The sequence below is a fragment of the Pyrus communis genome, chromosome 1 (assembly GCF_963583255.1).
Source record: "Pyrus communis chromosome 1, drPyrComm1.1, whole genome shotgun sequence".
Lineage (NCBI taxonomy): Eukaryota > Viridiplantae > Streptophyta > Magnoliopsida > Rosales > Rosaceae > Pyrus > Pyrus communis.
Genome location: NC_084803.1, coordinates 3772030 through 3796532, shown reverse-complemented (window position 1 = coordinate 3796532; position 24503 = coordinate 3772030). Strand labels below are relative to the sequence as shown.

General features: G+C 34.5%; 2 protein-coding genes across 2 annotated transcripts; both read right to left on the bottom strand.

Annotated features, from left to right (window-relative positions):
- Positions 1-399: 399 nt before the first annotated feature.
- LOC137712770 (homeobox protein knotted-1-like 2) lies at positions 400-5031 on the bottom strand. The gene is made up of 5 exons (XM_068451932.1): positions 4147-5031; positions 3801-3923; positions 3506-3656; positions 1043-1296; positions 400-831 (listed from the first exon to the last, which is right to left on the bottom strand). The coding sequence occupies exons 1-5, from the start codon at positions 4606-4608 to the stop codon at positions 628-630; spliced, it is 1194 nt and encodes a 397-aa protein (XP_068308033.1). The 5' UTR covers positions 4609-5031; the 3' UTR covers positions 400-627.
- A 12410-nt stretch (positions 5032-17441) lies between these two features.
- LOC137749026 (endo-1,4-beta-xylanase 1-like) lies at positions 17442-23599 on the bottom strand. Its single transcript, XM_068489209.1, has 10 exons — positions 23202-23599; positions 23045-23110; positions 21358-21689; positions 21119-21269; positions 20537-20892; positions 20285-20444; positions 19807-20159; positions 19489-19666; positions 18847-19383; positions 17442-18697 (listed from the first exon to the last, which is right to left on the bottom strand). The coding sequence occupies exons 1-10, from the start codon at positions 23277-23279 to the stop codon at positions 17582-17584; spliced, it is 3327 nt and encodes a 1108-aa protein (XP_068345310.1). The 5' UTR covers positions 23280-23599; the 3' UTR covers positions 17442-17581.
- Between the last annotated feature and the right edge of the window lie 904 nt (positions 23600-24503).

The following is a 24503-nucleotide window of genomic DNA, read 5'->3' as shown; positions in this document are numbered from 1 at the left end:
ATTGAAATTTGATACAACGGCTAAAATTATTAGAACTTTTAAAGTGAATCCCTGTTTGTAACCGTTGGATCAAATTTCAATGGCCTGAATTACGGAATTTGGTGGATTAGGACCAATGGATCCGAAGGGGATCCATGTCCCTGGTGAAGGTATCCCTATTTTCAGTTTCTATAGTAGAAGCCTTATAACATGGCAGTATGCATGCATTAAAATAGAAGACTAACGATGCTCTAAACTACTGATATTTCACTCCTTTTTGGCGCACAATGACGCAAACATCAACTCTAAAACGTCTTATATCACGCAAAATAATGGAAACCATCCAGCTTACTGCTAGCATCACATTAATGAAATATACCAAAGAGACCACTAGATAAAATCGCAGCAACACAGCACGTAATAAAAATAAAAGAAAAAAAATCCATATACGTATAAATCATCAGCTTGGATTGTGGAATATAGAACATTACCTAATTAAGTACGTGCGTACTTAGCCATAAAAATTACAAACTACGATAAGCAGTTTGCTTTTATCTTCAGATCATACATATAAAACTAATTAAGCCAACTTTTAACTGTGAGCCTTGCGTGAGCAGAAGAGGACACAATGTCACGGAGTTGTTTAGGTCATGGACCGAGACGGTAGTGACCGTCACCTATGTAGTGTCCATCCATATAGAGGGCTGCATTCTGTGGGTGTAGGCCATCCATCACCATAAACTGCATGTCCTCGGAAGGCTTCCAGTGCCTCTTCCTTTGATTTATGAACCAATTGTTTATTTGTTTCTGATCCAAACCCGTAGACTCCGCCAAAGCCACCTTCTCCGATTCCTGTTTAGTAACATGTTCATTTTATTAGATTGTAAAACCGGTGCCATACATGTCATTAATGCATCGTCTAATCAGTGATATGAAATCCAGTTAATTAATAGTCTCACAACATAATATTTGACAGGAGAAAATTCCTCTATGATCGACGAACATAATGACATGTACCCATTCTTAATACGGACTTCAAAATCTCAATGAATCGAAAACATACCGAAGGATATGGCCACTTGTAATGTAGCTCCCACCAACTAAGGAGCTTCTGCCTGGCATCTTTGGGCAATTTCCCTTTCTTCTTTTTCTTCGAAAGCTCTTGCTTCAGGCTACTTAAGTAACCACTATACTTTCTCAGCAGGTGATTCTTGAGCTCTCTGTCTTCAGCTCTTGGATCAATCTCAGGCACTTCTGTTTCTCCACCACTATTCTCCTGCTCCTCTTCAGATGAACCAATTCCCTCACACTTGTCCTCTGCATATATTAACATGCATGTGACTCTTAATTATAAAAACTGAGAAACCAAGGACGTAGCGGTGCACAGAAGGACAGAGCCGCATGTGAAAATCATTTCCCTTAATATATATATATATATATAAGAACAAAATGGAAAGGCGATAAAGCGATTCTATGCGCAGACGTGCAAACTCTATCGATAGAAGCATTCTAGCCTATTTAGATTTTGTCAGAGGAGCAAATCCCTCGTCTGAGAAAACGCTAAGGAAGAGAAATCCTTACCAGAAAGCCGGGGAAGTAAGGTTATGAAAGGTAGTTTGCTCGCTCGATCAAAAAAGAAAGATTGAAACAGCCAAGAACAACGAAAACCTTTCAAGAAATACACACACACAAACACACACACACACACACACACGTGTGTGAAAACAGGAATGGAGATCCCGGAATTCTATCCCAGAAAGTGCATGTGTTGTGCTCTTATATAGTTAATTACCTAAAAGAAAAGGGAATTGTTATTGGTACTTCAAAAATCTCATTCTATACTCCAAACTTTCTATATTTGGAAAGAAAAATACACTTGTGAGAAGTGTAGAATGAGATTTTTAGAATGCCAATAACACTTCCCAAACAAAACCTTATAAAAGAAGAACTTTTAAAGGGAGAGACACCAACTTTGGCTACAAGAGCTCGTGATAGATTTATTATATATTTTGTTGCAGATCGAGTGCATTATATAGACATTGTTAGAAGCAAACTTTGTTAACTATTACAGATCATGCAGATTCCATAAAGTAAATCAAATAACCAGTCAATATAAGTTTACTGCCAAGGTTAAGATACATGAACACTTCAATATATGTGGACTGTAGAGTGTGATAAACATAAGAGATTCTCTACGCAACTAAGAAGGGACCTCATTAGCGTTACCCCGTCAATAAATACTTATCCTATGTGCTAAAGGTAAATCACTCGTTCAATAAACACTTGACACATGGTGTGGTGACTAGAAAATATCTCTTACAAACTGTCAAGGTTAGCTAAAGCTGATCTACCACCAGAAAGGAATACAACAATGATAGATTCATGCACACATAAAACATAAATAAAAAATAAAAGAGTTAAAGAACGATCATGTGCATGAACCGAAGATATGTCAAATCTGGGGCATGTAGGTATAGCCAACATGGAACTTAATAAATGGTGGCATTCTATTTCAAATGAATTCTGCCATGTCCGTACCGTCTAGGTGGTGTAGCTAGCTGATTTAAATAGCATCCTATGTTTTTTTTTACTATAGCTTCTGCAAGGTTTTTATTCTTTATTTGGTTTGTATAAGGTTTTATTGTATACGGATCTGTTGAAACACCTTTTTTATCAAATCTAGTGAGTAACTAGGGAATGAAAACAATCATGTTATATATAGAAAATCAGATTTATGAAACAAATGGGAGGTCTTGGTTTTGGGTTGGAAAGTGGAAACCCTAAAAGAAATGAGAATTATGTCACCACAAAGGCATGGTAAATCTAACCCTTAAAAAAGAGAGAATTATTAACCAAATCAAATGTTTGATCTCTCTTCTCATCACTGTTTACATATAGAATAGGGTATTTACACTAAGTCTTTGTCTTAATTAATAGTCATTTCCCTTCCAATGTGAATATATTTTTAAACAAATCTATAAACTAAGCAAAGAAATTAAGTCATTATCACACTATTAAGCTCGTGATTAAAATCTCTATGTTCATCGACAGTTATTGAAGCCACTCATGAATGAAAAAATGGTAGGTGTGGTTTCTTCCTCTAGCTTCCTCTTTGTTCTTGGACATTGGAAGGCACTATTTGATGGGTCAAATTGGTCTCCCTCAAAAAAATAACCGGATTTGACGTACGCCTAGAAAATGAAAGAGATGCTGACAAGTTTTGGGTACTCTCCTCAAGGTGAGACAAAACAGTTGGACTAGCAGTTTTGCAGCAGTTCAAGACCAAAAAATCCACATATCTCCCATTTTATGAATTCTAACTCCAAGCTCCTTCCCCATGCTCTACTTATACAATAATATTTAAATACAGTATATGGATTTAGGTTAGCGGTAATGGAAAGATGGATAGATGTACGTTAAGTACAGAATTCGAAAACGCCTAATATAACATAAGAAAAATCTAAGCACATGGATATATGAGTCCAAAATTAACTTATGTTTGTAGGGAAAAGTAAGTACCACTTACCAGAGGGTGAGAAGATCCGAAGGGGAGGAGCATTATTATTATTTCCAAGCATGTTAAGCTGAGTTTCAATCCTCCTCATGAAATCCATGGCTTCTTGTATTGGCCTTGTTAGTTCTTCACGATATTTAACCAGCATATCGTAGTAAGCTTCCTGTTAATTTAGTAATTGATCCATCCAGATTTTATTGTTTATAATAATAAAAAAAAACATCAAGCAATGCACATATAATATATTAATCCCCATTAAAAAGCATAGTAACTAAGAAAATAAATTAAAATGGAAGATATGGATCACCATGAACTGATCCAGTTCTGGGTCTTTTGAAGTCTCTCTTGAAGTCCCAGAAGACCGCTGTCGTGCCTCAAACTCTTGCCTAGCAACTGAGAGCCGAGCCATAACATCAGACGGAGCTCCCACCTACATCCATAACACGAATGATTCATATAAATCGAAGAGATGAGCTTAGCTGAGTTTGTTAAACCATTGTACTATCCTTCTCTACTCGAGTTTAAATAAAAAAATTCTCATAATTTGATAGATTTAGTACAAAAGATCGTTTATATGAAAAAAAAAATTATTCATTTATTTAATCTTCACGGTCTAAGAAAGAGAAAAACGTGTTAATTAATAAAACAATTACCCTTTGGCAATCCATGTAAGCTTCCAAGAGGTTAGAGTACTGAGGGTGGGCGATGATCTTGGCTTTGATGGCTTCAACTTCGTTGGAGCTCAGGCTGTGATCGTCGTTTAGAAGATTCAAATTATTCTGTAGCTGATGAACAACTGGTTGGTGCCCTCTTGATGAAGAAACAAGATGATTATTATTATTGTTGTTGTACTGAAATTTTTGGTGGCCATGCTGTGATGTGGTGGCTTCGGTCTTCACATTAATTGGGTGTGTTCCTGGAGACTGAAAATTACACTGATCACCGCTGCCGCCGCCGCCTCCACCGCCGCTTGACTGAAGATGAAAGGTGTTGATCCCCATCTGATGATCACTTGCAGCTCTCCCATAATTTCCTCCAAGGTTTGGTGAGGCGTAGAGGAAGTTTCCCCTACCACCCGAACTCTCATGATCCATTTGATTGTTGTAGTCTTCCATTTTTTTTTTCTCTCTCAGCAAACCCCAAAGGTTTCTAATTTATAAATCAACTAAAACCCCAGTAGTAGACCGAAACCCTAGCTAGTAGCTAGTCAAGACAGAAAGGAATAATTTATGAGTACCGGGAACACGAAACGCGACCAGGGTTTTATGCAAACCAATGGGATCCGAACTATTGTTATTGGCAATCCATGAGATTATGGAGGCCAGGAAGTGAAGCCAAAAAAGGAATTAAGCATGTTATAATTTCGTTACAGAAAAATATATATCATAATTGATTACTTTGAGGAACTGGGAGGAGATGGCGTGGCCGGAACCGGCTACTCGCAGTTCTGTGTTATGCGAGGGTGAAAGAGACTGACTTTGCTTTGTTGAAAGAAAGTAAAGAAATATTTGAAAATGCTCGAAAGCAATGACTGTATAGGAGACCTAGCGAGCAGGTAACTCACTAGATTGGAGATTTTTCTTCCATCAATCTCTCTGTCCCTCCTAGTCTTGATTTTAACCTTTCTTTCACGGATTTTTTTCCTTTTTTTCATTATTTTATTATTATAATTTTTCTATTTAATTCAATTTTATATGTTCCTTCCCTTTTCTTATTTGTTTTTCTCCTATTTCGCATAGGAAGTCATTAGATTAAGCAAATAACAGAATAATAAAAATAAAAATAAACTAGAATGTGCAAAAAAAAAAAATTAAGTGCGAATATCAATTTTCATTTACACTTTCGAGAAAATGAGCAATTTTTATAGAACCCTAAGTGCATCTCAAACAAACTCCATACACTTTTCAACTAAATATAGATCCATGTCATCAAAACATGCTCCCAAATAGATGTAGAAAAGAAAATCAAAACATTTGTTGTAATAATGATAAACAATAAATCATAAAATTTGTAGAGTCGGTTGGATTGTAAAATTGGAAACAAATTTTAATTCTTTATGTGCAAATAAATTTTGGCCTTTAAGCTGTCATCTAAGTAAACAAACTTGCAGTTGAAAGGAAGGTTTTTCCACATACCCTTAACACAAACCGCTAGATTGCATGCATAACATAAATGAAAAAAGGAATATATGTAGTGTTTTTCTGCTTATATTTAGTTTATGCTTAAAAAATTTCTCTATTTGAAGAGCAACATTTATGGTCTTTTGGAGATGATTGACTCATTTGAAAATGTTTTTAAAATAACTGAAAAAGCTTTAAAAGAAACTTCTTGGATTTCAAAAGCACTTGAGGTGTTTCCTACAAGAAACACGTGCTTTTTGTAAAAAGCATTTTAAGTGTTTTTTTAAGATTCACAACTATTTCTACTAAGGATTGATTCTAAAAATATTTTATCAAAAGTGCTTTCAGTCATTTTAAAAAGCACTTCCAAACGAGCCTGACATTTTATTTTATTTTATGAACTTATTATAACTTGGGATTATATCCGACATTCCAAATGTAACTTATCTTACCTTACCATGTTCCTATTCTTTCTTTACCAATTAATGGTTTTACTTTGGATACTTAAACCTCTAACAATCATTTCTTCTTCTTCTTCTTTCTTAAATCATTTTGAAGATGAGTTTTCTTATATAGTGAGGTGAAGTGATTGTGAATGACCGAACAAAGGTAAGTGCTTTACCAATAGAAAGAGAACAAAAACAAAATTCAACTTCAATTGGAAGGAATACAATATTCTATTGAGAAAAACACCTCATCCATACCCCAAGTATAACTTGCACTTGCAATTATTAATCATTCTTCAGGTCCAAAAAGCACCAAAAAATAAAGTGATGGACAACATATCTTATACAGTTCCTCGTTTTTTGTCTCTTAACCAAACCAAACTAGTGCGAGGCGAAATTAATGGATAAACATCACTTGAAATGATGATTTTCTCATTATCATGTAGTTTTTTACTGTAAAAGATTAGATAATTATTGATTTGTAAAACTATAAAACATTAGATCATTATTAATTTGATAATATACACGAAATTAGGAATATTATTTTCGAAGAAATTGTATCTGGACTGGAATTTATCTTTCTAGCTTGGTATTGTATTGCCTTCACATATATACCAGAAGGGCGAATCAATATATGTCAGCAAAATTTTTCTACAAGATCCTATCTGAAGGACCTTATTGAATTCACCTTGAAACAGATTCATAGTCATCTTTTAACCATGTTGATGTCAGCCACCGTCGACAGAAGCACAAGTAATTAATTAAGTCTTTCAATGATAGGGCTTTCTGTCAAAGTTGTTTATGTAGCACAACCCCTACGGCAGTCTGAAAACAAAAATTCGTATTTTTTTCCTAATGAAAGAGGAGTCCTTAAAATTTGAAATGTTTAATACCTACTAATGAAGAAAATGAGAAGTACTATTGGTGTGGTTAACATTTGAAATAATAATTAGGGGTATAAGTTGAAAGAGAAGTAACAAATTTTAAACATATTAATTGCCTAGATTTAGTTGTAAGTGAAATGCACATTGCATAAACGACAGAAAAAAGGAAAGGAAAAAAAAGTAAGAAAGGAAAGTGGCTAGCATTCTCCTTGTTATATTAATGTTGAGTTTTTAATGGTTCATAGTTTCTTAATTAACATAATTTTACATTTTTTTTTTAGCCTGGACACCTTCAAAAAACAATTGAAATATAAGTTTGCGGACTCTGTTTACAGTGCATTCCTTTCATTTTCTCTCTCAAACGATAGGATCTAATTACAAATCTCAGTAGCTAAACTCACATCAAATGCCTAGAAGAATTTGTAATGAGAAGACACTTGATTGACATAATGTCCCACAACCATCAAGCTAAAAGAGATAAAATTTCAAAGTTCTCCCTAACTTCCGAGAATAAGTAAGGTTTAGGGTAGTAAAGAAATTACATTGGAGATTAAATAATGAAACTCACTATAAAGTCCTGTTATAATTTGTACATAATATCCTCACTCTCGTACATACAAAGTAGGTCACTAGAAGGAAGTTTTGCAGTTTAATACTGTATAATTAGTTTTGTATATAATAACTTCCCTCTCATACGTACATAGTAGGTCAATAAAAGAAAAGTTCTGTAGGTCAGTACGCATGTATAATTAGAAAGAGGAAAGCATGGTATGCTCGAATGTTCTTAGCAAAATATTTTGTTATGTTTTTTCCTTTTGGCTAAAATTAATGAGTAATTATTCACAAAGTGTGTGTGTGTATATATATATATATATATTTTGACAAACAAAGTATATTAATTTGAGGTATAGCCAATACTTTGGAGTGAAATTTTTGTAATTGTTGTATTATATTTCTTGAGAAGGATAATATAGCAAGTCTCTAAAATATGCTTTTAGGAGTTAATATATTTATATAATTTGTCTCAAGTCCGATAACTATTTTAAAATTCAATATGTTGTCGATTTGATACTTGTAGGTCATATTTCAATTATATTGTTCTTATGGTTCTCAATATATCGTAAAGAACTTAATTTAGAAAACTATTGTTAGCTTAAACAAAAAATAACATTATATTTATATATAAATAATAGGCAGTAGGACAGGAGGACTACGACATTTCAACTGTAAATAGTAGTAAAAGGAACCTAACCCTATCTCAGCATATTGTCTGTAACTTTGTATGTAGACATATATTGTCCATTTTTATTGGTCAAATATGTATATATATTGTTCTGTAAATGAAAGTAAAATGATGAGACTAGCTAGCTAATGGAATATAATTATATGAGCAATTGGGCATTGCAGGAAAACCACGTGTGTGAGTGTGTACAATGAGTCGATGACGCGGAGGGAAAGCCAATAAACCGCGACACAAGCAATATCAAATTTTACAGAAGAACGAATGGGCGGTGGGCGTGGTATCGAGATATAGCTGGCGGCGACGACCACCTTCTCCACCCGCACGCACCTAGAGATAGAGAGAGAGAGAGAGAGGAGGGAGAGGGGGGCCAGTGATCAGTGGGCCAGTGTAGAACAGAACTGGGCCTTTTACATAGCAAATTCCCCCGGGAGTCTCGCGCTACTAGTAACTGGTACTGCAAAAGCCGTGGGGGCCAGAAATGTGGCAAAATTTTAAACATGTCCTCTCGTTGCCATGCTTTTTAGGTTATTAACACTTTTCTTCTCTCTCTCAATTCTGAGTGGCGTTTGGGTGAGAGAAAATTAAGATTGGACGTGTCCAAGAAGGAGATGCACCAGTGTGGTTGTACCTGCAGTACCACCACGCTTTCATGAGCTGCAGCACCATCTTCACTTGTCACTCACTCGCACTGCTCTCTTCGCCTATTCCCCATGCACTCACTACTATTTCTGCAGATATTATCATATATTTTTATCACTCCCTCTCTCGCCAAGATTAGTACTTCTTTGACCAAAAATTACACAGAAAAAAAAGATACAGAGAGATATGTCTATAAATGATTCATTCAAGAGAAAATTCGATTTGTTTTGTTTCTTTTATAGCTAATTTAAAACACTATTTGTTTTGCTCACGTTTGTTTTTATAACTTTTGATTTGAATATACTAAAAAATCAAGAGAAAAAATTAAACTAAAGATGCACAACTAAAAAAAATTATGTAAAAATCATTTTCTTTATTTCAAAAAGACATAATCATTTCACTGCAAGCGACAGAGTTCTAATTTATTCCTCATGTAATGTATTGAAATTTTCAACCTCTTTTCTTTCGCAAAAGGAGTGATTTTTGCATTTCTGTTTCTTTCCATTTTTTCCTTGCTATTAATTTGATTTAAAATATATAAACAGCAGATTGACAAGATTGAAAAGAAGTGCGGAAATGAATATTCTACTAAACTTGGTATAAAATTCAGGTGGAACATGCTACTAAACTTGCTAATGGGACTTATCTTCTTTGATTTTTGGTATTAATGTTGTATAATTAGATATGCAGTGGCAAATTCTCATCCCAACATCGATACATACACCATGGGCGTGTTGAGTTGGCTTCGATTAGACTGGCTCCACAGTTCAGCTGTCTATTATTGGTGCTAACCTTTTTCCAGTCACATCACTATCTTCTCATCATCATATGAATGAGCTGTTCCTGTCAACTCACTCACAAGTTAGTAGTGCATATGCCCGGGATTAAAAAACATTTATTAAATCGATTTCTAACCTTTGCGTGAGTTTTGCAATTGTGTAGATTAGATATTAGAGTATCTCCAACATTTACTTTGGGTTAGAATTTAAAATTTTTAATTCAAGAAATTTAAGTTTTTATTCAGAAATCGTTTTTATGTTCCAACATTTTTGGGTTATATTTTTTGTCCGAAATTATTAAAAATTTTATTTAAGATATTTTTTTAAAGTAAAATTTTTTAATTAAAAAAAATTATGTAGACTATCTTAATTTAATTTTATAAATATTTTAATCTAAAAATATTTAAATTCCGATAAATATTGAAAAATCACTAAACTGACACCAAGAAACTCGTGAAACACCATAAAAGAATACAAAACACATGAAATAATTTTTTTTAATTATTTTAGCTGTTGGATTTAAATTTGGACCATTAAATATTTTTCTTTTACCGTTTGATTCAATACATTTATAAATATAAAATTAAAGAAAAATACACCTATCTAGCGGGCTAGTCCACTAACCCAAGAGAATCCTAACCTAAATTTGCTCCATAAATGAGTTTTGGGTTAAAAACCATATTTGTCCCAAGACTTTGAACAAGTTAGGGTAAGTTTATAACCTAAAATTTGAGTTTTACTTCAAGAGTTTGAGTAGGTTTGAGTGGGTCGACTTTATATTTATGAAGTTGACAAGTATATAAAAAAATATTTTCTCAATTTGATTATGACCGTATTCATATTATTGAACAAAATTTGATAACCTTCAACCATACAAGGATTTTCATTTGGACCTTATGAACTTTTTTTTTCTTATATTGTTGAAAGATAATTAGAAGTATTTGTTTTTGTGTCATCTTTTAAAGATGTCACTTAGTAAATAAAAAAATATTTCCTTCGTTCATTTCACGGAATATCAAGTATTATAGAAGAAAAATTAATAACCTTCAACTGTCTGAGGATTCTCATTTGGACCTTATCGACTTTTAACTTTATTTTATATTGTTGAAGAATGATTAGTAGTATTGTTTTTTTTTTAAGTCATACTGCAATATAGTGATATTGTCTTCACTTGTCAAGAAAAGAATTTTATTTTTACTTTATATTTAATTTTCCATTAACTTATTAATTTATATTCATTTAATTTGTTATTTCAAGTGGCACAAATTTTGTGGGCCAACAATGCCATATTATCATTTAACAGAAAACTTGACAAATAAAGTAACGAAAGTATTAAAGTGGCAAAAAAAATAAAATTTAAGTATGAAAGTGAGATGAAAAAATTAATAAGTATAATTTGTTTTTTTCAAAAAAAAAACAAATTTCACAATTCTTAAGAATGGTAAAGGAGAATTACCCTACAAAATAAAGTACTGAACAAAAAATAAAACTCCTAATATAATACCTAGCCTTTTTCTTTTGTACGAATTACAAAGCTTATTCCCAAAAAAAAAAAAAAAGTAACAACACTTATAGTAACATGTATTTCACTTATACATGTATAATTAGGTGATTCAACATCTCTCAAAGTTTCACTCATTGACTTTTAAACCAAATTTTCATCATATCAATGGACGACCAGTGATATCGGTATTTAAAATCTTGGTAGTGACCCTAACTCCAACCTCCACCGCCTCTCTCCATCAAGACTATCACCTCCAATTTTGAAACTTTTACATTGGGATCTCTGATATTAGAATCCTGGATTCTGCGCACAATATTAAAGAATGAAAAAGGAGAGTTGAGAAAATAAAAGGATAAAGCATGACTAAGAAGATTGGTAGCATTCAATACTGATATAATTTACTTAATTATTTTCGTAAAATATGTGTTGAATTAAAGAAAATTTAAAGGTGCAAGTGATCCTTTACCATTGTTGTGGGAAGGTGTTGAGTCCATCCATGATGGCGTGAACTTGAATCATATTAGTAGCTAATCTAAAATTTAATCTAATAAAATATATCGGTCAATAAAAAAAAGAAAAATTAATGGTTAGAAATTAATAGAGACGTACTTAAAGAGAAATAAAGTATGTAGACCTTTCAGAAATGCTACCATATGTGTTGGGGATCATACTTTCATTAGAAATACGATACAAATGTGGCATAGAAATGAAAATATTTTCACCATCACCCTCATGTGGTGGTGAATGTATCCACAAAAATACTTAAGTATAGCATAACTCTAACTACTAGTCAATATTTTTCAACAACACCTACATACCAAATTTAAAGGGTATGAATGACGCAGAAAGAAAGTTTGTGGGAAATATAAATTAGTTTTATAAGTGGGACAAAGGTCTGCGAATACATCCCAAATTATATACAATATCTAGATATTATATCTTAACACTTCCTTAACCAACCAATCAAACTTAATCAAAAGTATCCAATGAGAGAATGTTTGGCTGTAATTCCAGATTAACAAGCTTCACGTGGAAGGATTGTTGTATATTAACAAAAGCAGATGTTTTAGACAAATATCATTGCATTATTAGATAGGTAAGATATTCCACTTTTGTGTCTAATTAAGAAAGTGAAAAGAGGTTGAAGGGTCGCCAGCAAAGTTAAATCAAGAAAAAGGTCTCTCTTTAATCTATAGGGTAAAGACTAAAGATGGATGTTTCAATCGTACAGCGATGAGCACTAAGTATTGACTAATAGGAATAATTCAGGTATTAGATGTCTAATTAAATCCTTAAAAGTCGGATTTGATGTGAACAGTATTTTAACTAGCGTAAACATTTTGTGGCCATGCACGGTCTGAATTTGCAAAGGAGTCTTTTAATTAAGGCTCTGATTTTGTTCATGATTTTAAAGTTTAATTTTTGTAGTGTGATACTATCTTATGGTAAAAAAATATATATATATATTATTGTCACGCTCTATATTTTTTCCTTTTTTAGTTTTTGACTATTTGTATTGGATAAAGTTTAAAAAAAAAACAATTAAAAAACTGTGAAAAACATTTATTTTCTTTACAAGAATATATAAACAATATTTAGCATAAACGTTAGCAATGAAATTGAATTCATAAAATAACATGTCGCAATTCCTTATCCCCTATGTTGGAGATAAAAATCCAAAATGCTATAAGAGATCTGATATGCCAATACATCCTTGGTTTTTCAACTAATATCATCAACAAATAAAATTTATTTTTTTTAAGATTGGTTCGAGTTAGCAGGTAGTTCCGGAATAAATAAATCCCTTCCACTCTCTAATTTGCTTCAATGTTATGACGACTTAAAGAAATGTCCAACCTATCTTCTATTTTGAACAAACAAAAAAAGCCCTCTTTGGATTAAGTGTTTTTAGTAGAACGGTAGCGTTAGTTGATTATATAGTTAATTGTTAGGACTAATGGGAATTGATGGGGGTCGAACTCATACTAAAGTGCATAAACATGATTTTTGCCATTGCGGTAAAGCGTATATGCCCCTGAATTAAGTTATAGGTTAATTAAGGGTGAGCATTTGATCAAAGAGAAAAGCAAACTAGATGAAAGGGAAAAGAAAATAAAAACTATTTTAGAATTAAAACAAAACAAAATTTCAAGATTAGCAATTTTATGGTCATTTACAAAGATGCGTTGCAGTAATCAAACAATGGATAAAACTTCAATATTTCTCATTCCCTCCGGCAAGTTTTAATTTTCAGCTGTATGATAATATTAGTGACCTCAAAACAATTTTAGTGCATGGTGTGGACTTTTCTTATATTTCCAAATAGTTATCCACATGTATACTATAAAATATTACCCAAGTTAGCAAAAGTTAACACAGGACAGAATCTGCTTTCCTTTTGCGCTTTGAATGTAGATCATAATTGTTATGCGCACTCCAACAACCAGGAGAGAATCTGAGTCAAAAGCTTACTTTAATTTAATTACTTAAATTTAAATACGCGTAAGCAGGACTTAGTAATAATTAAATTACTATCAATGGTGACCCATCTGTAATCTGTTCATGATTATCAGTAAATCTTCTTGCATGTCTGCCACGTCGTACTGTATAAATGATATCGTTGGACCGTGGAAAATTTACCACCAAAAACCCTAATATTAATTTCCCTGGAAAATTATGTGTAAAGAGTCTTTAAATAGTGTTGTTTGACGCCTCGGTGAAACCATATGCAACACCTGGCTGGTCTTTCCTTCGTTTGCAGTCCGTTATTTAATTTAGTAATATATATTTATATTACTAAAACGGTTACATAATTTTTTTAAATAATACTATTGATACATTCATTTTTACTGATTATATATATATATTTTTTAATTTGGACAGTTGAATCGAATAAATTGAATAAAATTAATAACTAAAATTAATGTACAAACAACAGTATCCATTTTTTAAGTAGATGGTTACATAGTTAAAGAACTATTAACACAAACCCTAGTTAATAAAATAAAAGCAATCTTAAACCTAGTATTTATAAATCAAAATTCTCAAAACATTATCTATGTCCCATCATCTTTAGAGACTTCTAATAAAAAAATAAAATTTTATGTTTTCTAAATTTCACCTGACCGTGCACAATCCTAATCAGTAAATGCCTAGTCAAACAGTCCTAGATAACTTATTCTCTTACGTAAGCCTAGGTATCTCCAATTTAATTAAGCTTCTATTTGATTTTACCTTTGAAGTTTATTGATCATTCGCCATTAATTCTTTTTAAGGTTAAAATGAAGTCCCCATGCAAGCCAAGAGCGCAGAGAAACATGGGGTAGGTGGTAGATGTGTGAGATTGAGACAAGTGTCAGTAGCTGTTAGGATTGTCTGTTAGTCTGGTATAAACAGATAGCATTGGTTGTTATGAAGGTGGTTAGAATACCTAAGTCTGCCAAGAGCTATGTTTGTATAAAGTGAACCAATTGTATCTTCTTCTTCATTAAGTGAAATATGCATCTTTCTCTTTCTTGATTCAGTCTCTCTTTCTTTCACTGAAACTCTTTTCTTTATTTACATTACATTTCTGCATTATTAGCTTGTATGCTTAACAGTAGGATCCAACCGTCCAACTCAAATATATCAAGGGTTGGGGGGGAGGGTCCAGCCGTCTAGGTCACCATCAGTCATTAGAGACTGAACACAACAGCAGGCTAACAGACAGTAAAAAAAACTGTGTAAAAATATAATTAAAATTTTGATGAAATCTGTGAGACTGTGAATGATTCTGTGAGTGGGGTGGGGAAGGACGGAGGTGTTGGATAATGACAGACAAGAGCTAAATCCAGAGAGGGTGGGTGGTGTTCCACTGGAGGTGTCATTTGGGAGAGGGCGCGCGAAAACAGCGCGGGAGCTGTTTCCCAATGCACTAACTCCTCTTCCCAGCTGCTGCCAGTCGACCCAGTCCCCACTTCTGTCCCTCTCACTCCATCATTTATTCTTTCTTTTTTTCTTTGATCAATTTTCTGTTTAAATTTTATTTAAAAGATGAACTTTTCTTTAAAACTTTCTGATACGTCTGCGACCCACCCAATAACCCCCATCATATCAAACGTAAACTCTTGTGAAGCTGACACCCGTATATCTCAAATACTATAGCTTCTATTCTGCCAAGGGAGGTGATTTCGGATGATTTTAGCTCTTTTTCTTATCGAATTGAATAAATTATAATGGTTAAAGTTAAATAAAAGTGTGTAAGTTACAGTCTCTGAATAACTGATGGTTTCATTTCATCTAAGCATTGTTCGTTGCGTAGGAATATGAATTTTATCAGACTAGTTTCAATGCACGTTGAAAGAAACAATGAAACTTTTAATTTTTCTCCAAATTAACAGGAAAAGGTGCATTAGTTATAAAAGAAACTTATTCTTTACATATAACTCTACCATTATGGGAAATTGAAAGAGATAAGTTTCATCAATCTCATTCCTTCAACTTGAATAGAATTTGAACGTTGGTGTTTGTTTCTTTTCTTACTTCAACGTACTAATATAACGAGTTATGCAGTCTAATTCTAAACACCAACCGTGACCTCCATTCTCCATGTACCCATGTAGCAGAACATGATACTATGAACCCATGTGGGAAGTGGGGTTCACAGGAACCAGGTATTTAGAGACAGGGATGAGACTGTGTTGGGGTCCCATTATTATGATAACCATATATAGTAAGAGGAAGAGAGAAAAAAACAACTCAAAACTATATCGCTTTTCAAATATATATACATATGAGTTAGGGCATGGAGCATAAGCTTTTGACACATATTTTGATATATATATTTTTTATGAATTTCACTCAATGATCTAATTATTTATCTTTTATGTCTTGCTTTAATTATCATATATATCAAAATACGAAATTATATGACAATTGAATTATATTTTAGTGTTTTTATTTTTATTTTTATAGAATCTTATTCGTCTATTTTTTTTTTCACTACAAATGAATGTTTTAATAGTTTCAAATTTATCTAATTTTTTACAAGAATGATCTATAAATGATGTACTGATGTATGAATGGTCGGATTCATTGTTTGAATTATTAAATAAGGTATCCAACTATAAACCATTACATTACGTGATCTACCAATTATAATCCAAAAACATGAATCTACGGATTCAAAACTTGTATCTAAAATAAGGTGTCCTGATTATATCTCATAAACATAAATAGAGAAAGGGATAATGCTAAGGAAAATCTTTCAGAGGAAAATTTTTATAGATATTTTACTACGATGTAACTTCACAGTTTAAAGTTAAATATTATAAAGAATTTCACTTTGAAAAAAATTTCGCTTAGATATACATGGCTAGTCATAGTCATATGGGTAGTAGATACTAGAAGTAGTAGTTGATGGTGGGAGTCTATCAGGTCGATGTGATGGGCGTGATGGGACATTCCTTTGATAAAGATGTTTAGGGTTTGGGCCCTTCGGATGAAGAAATTATAATTTGAGTCTCCCAAATGATTGTTAGGATACAGACCACACGATTTATAACAGCTCCTCCCCGTGGGGGATTTTTCTATCTTTTTCTACATATTTAGTAGGTTTAATGTGCTCCGTTTGATGTTGATCTCATGCCCCATTTTCTCTCTATATATATGGAATAGCCAATCAGAGGTTCATTCTAGTGAAACGACACTTTACTATATATTTTTAACCCAATAAAAAAGTTAGTGTATGGAAATATATGAGTAAATAGGAAAGGGGCCCCACATCCTTATTATTTTTATCCAATGATCTTATTCAATTTGCCAAAAATTGAAAGAGAGTGAGATGTAATAAGAAGTGTATGAATAACATTACGCTGAAGTTAGTTGTGTTCTGTCTAAAATTGTCATTTTTATCTTGCTATTGTTCTCGATTATATTTACTATATATTTTGTACCCAAAAGTAAAGTTACTGTATAGAAACATGTGAGTAAAAAGGAAATGGTAGCACTATTAACACATTTCATTTTACTTCTCATACATCCTTATTAATTTTTTTACTTATAAATCTTTTTCAATTCATTCGATCCAATGGTCAATTGAGAAGAATGTTTGAAAAGTAAAAATAAGTATATGAATATCACTATTCTATTTGGTTTGGTTTTTAAATTGTATTATTGAATCGTGTTATGTCAAAAATTGTCACTTTTGTCTTGCTATTGTCTCTTGGATATTCATTTTATAAGTACTTTCATGGGCATGATAGGTTTTTGCTCAACCCAAAGATTGGCCCAACCAATATCCAAAGTTTAAAGGCCCATCGGAAGAATCAAGGGAAACAGCATCACAAGATTCACAACTAACAATATGATACCTTATTTCTTTTCACTCAGAATTACAACCCTTTACATAACAAGCAACATTTTTTCATTTGACAATGCATAAAGATATGAACATAACGAAAATAATCACACCATTTATTGAATAGGCAGCAATTTTAGAGAGCAATGGAGACCTCCACTGGGGACTCGCCCTTGTCAACGACAAATGTTTTTGCAGGCTTCTTCGGGGCAGTAATAACTTCAACAGTGTATGTTCCTGGGAAGCCCCTAAACCCGAACTCTCCCTGCTCATCAATGTGGCCGTGCGCGTGAGATAGCCACTCTTGCTTGAGCTCCAAGAAACGTTTTCCTGCTTCGTTGATATCCCCTTCTGCATTCACTAAATGCGAATTTTCCCGACTCATAAACAGCTCCCAGAATCCCCATAGCATTACACCTTCAACTGTTGGATTGGCAAATGCTTCACGAAGCATCACTTCCAAATCATCTGCTCTAACATATTCGTTACTGGATGACACATCAAGCTCCGTGAACCAGATTGGAAGGCCGAGAATGCCTAATTTGTCAAGAGCTGAACAAACAATTGGACCCACTGGACTATCAATATGTCCTTGGATGCCAATGCCACCAACAGGTGCACCTTGTTGCTGCAAATCAAGGATTTGATCAGTGTATTTTTCTGGTGATGATCTAGTATCGCATCCATCCTCGACGTGATAATCATTCACAAATAGAGTGGCAGATGGATCCAACTGGTTTGCAGTCTTGAACATGTTGGCTCTGATATCTTTTCCCAATTTGTCCTGATAGAATGAGCCGTGCAGCATCTCATTATTGACATCATAGTGCCTGAACTTCCCTTTGTACCGTGTGAGAAGATCTGTCAGTCGATTCTGAACAGCTGTTGACAAGTCACTCTGGCTCAACGAGCGGATCCATTGCTGCACTGTGTCGATGACTTCCCAGAAAATACAGTGCCCTCGCATTTCTATGTTGTGACTCTTGCACATGTCCACCATCTCATCAGCATCCTTGTAGTTGAAGTTTCCTTTTTGTGGTTCAGTCCAATACCACTTCAATTCATTTCCGAACACAGCCCAGTTGAAGTTTTTAACAAAGAAATCAATGAAATCTTCGTTGTCAATGTTTGTTCTACTTATACACGTCCCAATTGGAAAACTATTTTGCGTTTGTTTAACTTTCACAAAGGTGCCGAGCATGCTGCTCGAGTCCAACCCTGAAAATTTCAGGACAATATCGCACTTACGAACCTGCATTGCAGTAAAGGAGAAAGACTTCAATCAGAACAAATTAGAGAAAAGCTCATTCTGAGTCGTCTATACTTTAGGCTCTTATTGAAGCAATGCTTGGTGAGGAAGGAATGATGCTTATGAAACAAAAGGGACCACACATCATTTACCTTATCAGTCTGCCTCTTCAGATGTCTAAATCTTGCCGGTCTGTCAATGGGGAATATCTGAAGACCGGCAACCATTAAGTCTACACCTGCAGCAGGACCTTGGATATAAACCATTACTTTTGATGGCTGCTTCTCAACTCTGAAGGAACCACCGATTTCATGCCATCTTGTGTCACTTGCCTCAGCTTGACCTCCATTGACCCACTGGTTGTCCACGCTGAGTGCAACATTGATGTTCTGTGGACCAGTTGCTCCAGCACCAATCCGAACCCAAGCAGATACTTGATAAGTCAAAAAGAGTTTCAATTTGTCACCAATCATCTGAGCAGGACCCATCCAAGTTTGTGTGCGCTTGGTTACTAGAATGTAGCGACCGCTTAAAGGTTCATGAGATCCAAGGCTCTCTCTTGCCATTGGAGGGAGAATATGCGGTGAACCAGTTGTGACAGTCAAAGTACAATTACCAAGCGGAAACCACCCGTTTGTGCCGTTACTCAAATTGCTGTTCTCAATTATATTTACTCCAAATGCTGAAAACTACAGAAACAAAAGCCTATATTTTAGTGTTTATGTCTATGAATTGGGCTCGCAGAAAATATGCTTAGAGAGTATAAGAGAAAATGAATCACCCATTCAACCAACCTCAATAACCGGTGGAGGTGAAGGAGGAACTTTCTCAGCATGCTTGACAACAAAACTATTGACAAGAATATCTGTTCCCGCTAGTGGACCTTCAAGATAAACTACTACTTTTGACGGGGAGCCATTTAAAAGGAACTTCCCCCGCAACTGTGTCCAGTCCTTGTCTGTTGCCTGCACACTTTATAGCACACCAAAGTCCATTAAGATTAAGGCGACATAATAGGAAGGGAAATGATTTCTCATCTGATAGTAACTTAGCGGCGAAGAAACATATAAATCACAATTTCTTTGGAAGGAGACGGGGAGAAAGATAATAACTTAGCAATGCCGATATATTGTTCACGCTGATTTAGTGACTGGACCCATAATGTAGCCCGGACAACAGCAGTAGTGACATTGTTGCCAAATATCCTAACAACAGCAGTCGCCTCGTAAGCTAGCTTTCGCTGCACTCTTCCAGTGATGTCCTGCTGGATGCCATTCCAGCTCTGTGTGCGTTCTGTTGCAGCTGCAAAAACCTTTCCAGATTGAGGGACGATTTTCCCATCTCCCATCGAGTCATGCAAAACAATTTTGCAGCCTCTTCCAGACCAATTATTCAGAGCATCCTCAAAGTTTGGGTTTAGGATTATATTCTCTTCTCCATCATTGAAATTCCCAGTGCTTCCACTCTTCAAAATATACATTCCAAAATCAATCAGCAATAGATAAATAAAACTAGATTGCTGTGGCTGAAAGCTTCTTGAACAAGTTACTGCTACACATGATTCCATATATAGGGAGCAAGAAAAAGTACCTGACATTCATTTGGACTGGAGGAACAGATCAAAACTGATTTTATTAGAAGATCAACTCCAGGTGAAGGCCCTTCCAAATAAAATACAACCCTATTAGGCATCGTCGACAGAGAAAACTTCCCATCTAAATTTCCCCACCTTCCCTTCGATACAGAACATCTGCAAGCAGTTCTTGCTGTTAAAACAGATTCCTTTCCCTATAAAGGGAAAAAAAAAAAAAAAAACACTTGATGGAATAAAAGCACCATTACCTTCCAACTTTCAAATAGTTGGTCGCTGAACCTCTGTATTCCAGCTTCAAAGTTGCCAGGACATCAGCGGAACCCTGAAGAGATCCGCAGACTCCAACACATGCTGAAACCAAATATGTGGAGCCTGGGGAAATTCTCCGTGTGATATCTTGCTCTAAACCTTGCCAACTTTCCTTACGATTTGTAACAACGGCATAATTGCCTGCTTTTACTTCTGGGTGACCGGAATCAGCAGAAGCTACAAAGCCATTGCAGCAATTCGGGTGCCAAGAATGCAGTTCTCCAGAGAAATCATGGTTCACTATGATATTTGTAGCATTACTGCTACTTGAATTGGCCAAATTTTGGTTCTCAGACTGCCAGAAAAAGCAGAAGGCATAAGAAAAGAAATTAAATAATCCTTTACGTTTCTGCCGTATCCTAAATGCTTATTAAAAGAAAGGAAAACCAACTTATCATATCTTGTTTCTTTGCCTCGGAAGTCTGAACTACAACCCTTAATAAGCAATATTTTACCGCGTAAAACCGCGATTCCATATGTACGTCAGACGTAGCAACAAAGGGGATTAGAAACATAAGTACCTGGCCTTCAGAACAAGAGATCACAACTGATTTGATATGAAGGTCAACTCCAGCAGGAGGCCCTTCCAAATAAAACACAACCCGATCAGGTATTGTCGACAGCGAAAATTTTCCATCCAAGCTTTCCCACTTCCCATTTGACACCGAACTTCTACAGGTGCTTACTACCATTAAAACAAATCCCTTTTCCATAAACAAAAATAACAATGCACTAACAGAAAGCAGACACATCCATTTACCCTCCAATTCTCATATAGCTAGTCGCTGAACCTCGACTTTCCAGTTTCAAAGTTGCCAGGACATCAGCAGATCCCTGAAGAGTCCCTGAGACTCCCACACGAGCTGAAACTGAATAAATGTTGCCAGGGGAAATTCTCCCAGTAATTTCTTGCTCCAAGCCCTGCCAGCATTGTTGGCGATTCGTGACAACCGCATAACTTCCTGCTGAATCCACTACGAAGCCATTACAGTGATTGGGGTGCCAAGAATGCAGCCCTCCAGAGAAATCATGGTTCAGTACGATATTTAGACCGCGACTGCTACTTGAATCAGCAACATTTTGCCTCGAGAACTGCCGAGGAAAGAACAGGTTGAAAAAATATTGGTGCATTGGTGTTAGTTTCTCAAACTCCAGCAGAGACCAATTTTTTTTTCCTCCTCAGGTACTCACATACAGTGTAATATAAGAATGTCTGCTTATATAGAAACTATAAACTTTTCAGACAGACGTTTTGGGGTTGGCCACTGAATGAATGCGGATGAAAGTGCTTTTGGGGTTTCAATGCAATGCAATAGGGTGGAGGTAGATTGTTGTAGTGTGCGTATATATATTTATATATATAAATATATGTATAATTGTGTGTGCATATGTGTGTGTATTTATATATATATTTTTATCAAGGTTCTAAAAAACGTTAGGCGCTAGCCGGCACTAGTCGGGCGGCGGGCTAGCGCCTAGGCGGATTTAGGTAAATTTCTTGTATATCTTGTAAATAAGTGCATATTGACATTTACAAAAAATTATACATGTATGAAATTCATGGATAAGATAATAAAATAATGATAAAATGCAAAAAGAGTATCCAACAATTCCAAAATTTAAAAACACATTAAGCATATATGCCATATAGAGTATTTTAGGATGACACATGTACAACAAGTTCACAATTTAAAACAACATAAAATGGAAAATATGAGGAAAATAAGGAAATTTAGTAATGTAAGATACTTTTCTTTAGCATCCTGGAATTTAAGTTGATACACAACACACATATTCTATAAAATTAACAAAATTTCAAGGTATAATTAGAACTTAGACTTCAAACAAATTTCACCAAAAAATAAAAAATAAAAAATAAAAAATAAAAAAAATACACCCACCCGCCTAGCCCGCCTAGAGCCATCCCGATTTTTCTAGCCGTTTTGCACAAAATTGCCTCGATTCCAAGGCGGCCGCCTAGAGCGTTTTTTAGAACATTAATTTTTATGTCAAGTAATACTAAGGAGACTAAATTTAATCTTCCCAGCATTACTCTTTTATGTTTTACTCATTTCTTTAACTTTTTCAAAATTATAAACATTTCATCGGCAAGTAAGTTCATGTGGTATGATTAACCATTTAATTAAAAATAATAATTAACATTTAACCAATACTGAAAACTTTTAGTTTATGACCAAAACGTTGTAACATTGTTTTGTATATCAACGTTATCAAGTACTGTAGCTTAAATCAAAGCTTCGGTTAGAATTTCGCTGCGAACAATCACTCTTGTAAAAGTAAACTATAATAAGATGTGTAACAGATTGAACTAAAGTAATAAGCTGCTAAAAGAACGAAATGTGACAAAATAAACTAGAGGGACCAAAGTGAAAACCCGAGAAAACTACAGGGCTATTAGTGTAATTTGGCCAAAGTAGAAACCGAACCTCCGCATTGTCGGCGGCATTCTTGTTGGTGTGTTGGTTCTTCTCGTCCATGGTTTCTTTGGATCCCTAAACCAAATAAAACACAATTTCGAATCAATCATTAAAAAAACAGTTTATGGGTAACTGCATTTTCCTCCGACAGCTGAAAACAACGTACCTCTGGATGCTTCTCCTTCTGATGGTTGCTGCTGTCGGAGACTCGGTTTCTGAAGCACCAGGCTATGAGCCTCCTCATATATATAATCCCACGATCCCAACTGAAAAAACTGAAAATTTTCCAGCGGAAAAGTGAAGTCTACGAAAAGCGCGGGATCATTTGTTTATAATTTGTCCGGATTTAAGGTTTAATCCAGATGAAAACAGTTGGATCGACAATCCTTGAAGGCAAAAGTTCGAGAAATTTAAGAAAAATCTGATCTTTGTTGTTTCTGTGTCGTTGTTTGTGTTTTGCTTTGGCTTGCAGATTGGAATGCTTGAATTGGAATGGACGCTCCAGACAAGCTAATATATGATTCCTTTTTCCTTAATTTAGTCTTTGATTGCAAGACATGTGAATGTCTGCACGCCTATTGGATCATATCTTGCTTGCTAATTAGGTGGGACTTGGCTTTCGAAGTTTCAAACTTCCAGTACTCATTTTTAATGTTGGAATTTGGAAACCCACCTTTGAACTTCCTTTTTTTTTTTTTTTTTTTTTTTTGGGTGAAAGCTGCGCATTAATTCATTGATAAAAGATGAGTAACAGATCGGTACGGTGGGCTGGTAAAACCAGAAAGTAGAACATCCATGAGAATGTCGGGAGGCTCCTCGAACCAAAGACATTTGCTGCAAAATTAAGATTTGAAGAGGAGGAAGAGGAGGAGGGGTAGAGGAGGGGAGGAGGTTTCTGCGGGTGGGAAACAGGTTTTTAGGGTTTCGTTTTCATTTTATTTTTTATAAATTTCATTATTTTGGTAAATTTGAAATGAGTTTTCAAAAGGTAAAGATATACTTAATTACTAAACTTCTTTTGTCTAAATACTTGTAATCCTTTTTATTTCACAAGATTTAATTAATCTAGTCCATGTATCCTATTTTTATTAGCGGATATAGTGAATTGTAAGCCTGAACGATGAAAAGACAAATTTTACCCTTAAATGTGACGGAAATGTGGATGAAGTCTAGCAGCAAAGGGTGAATCGGCTAAATTTTAAAACTTGAAGTCTTTAATATTGAAGAAATAATTTATGGGAACAATTTCAACTAGAGTGATAGTTTGGGGTTAAACGGCAGTTTATCTTTTTGCGTTCATAAGATTACAGATTACTACCATATACTTAATCCTACAACATCAAAATATGAGTCTCACATTACAATTCAGAATTAAATTCTTGAAAAATCAGGAAAAACGTATCAGAATTACTTACGTAAATTATAATTATTTTGATGCATTGACTTCCGAACATTACTAAAACATGGG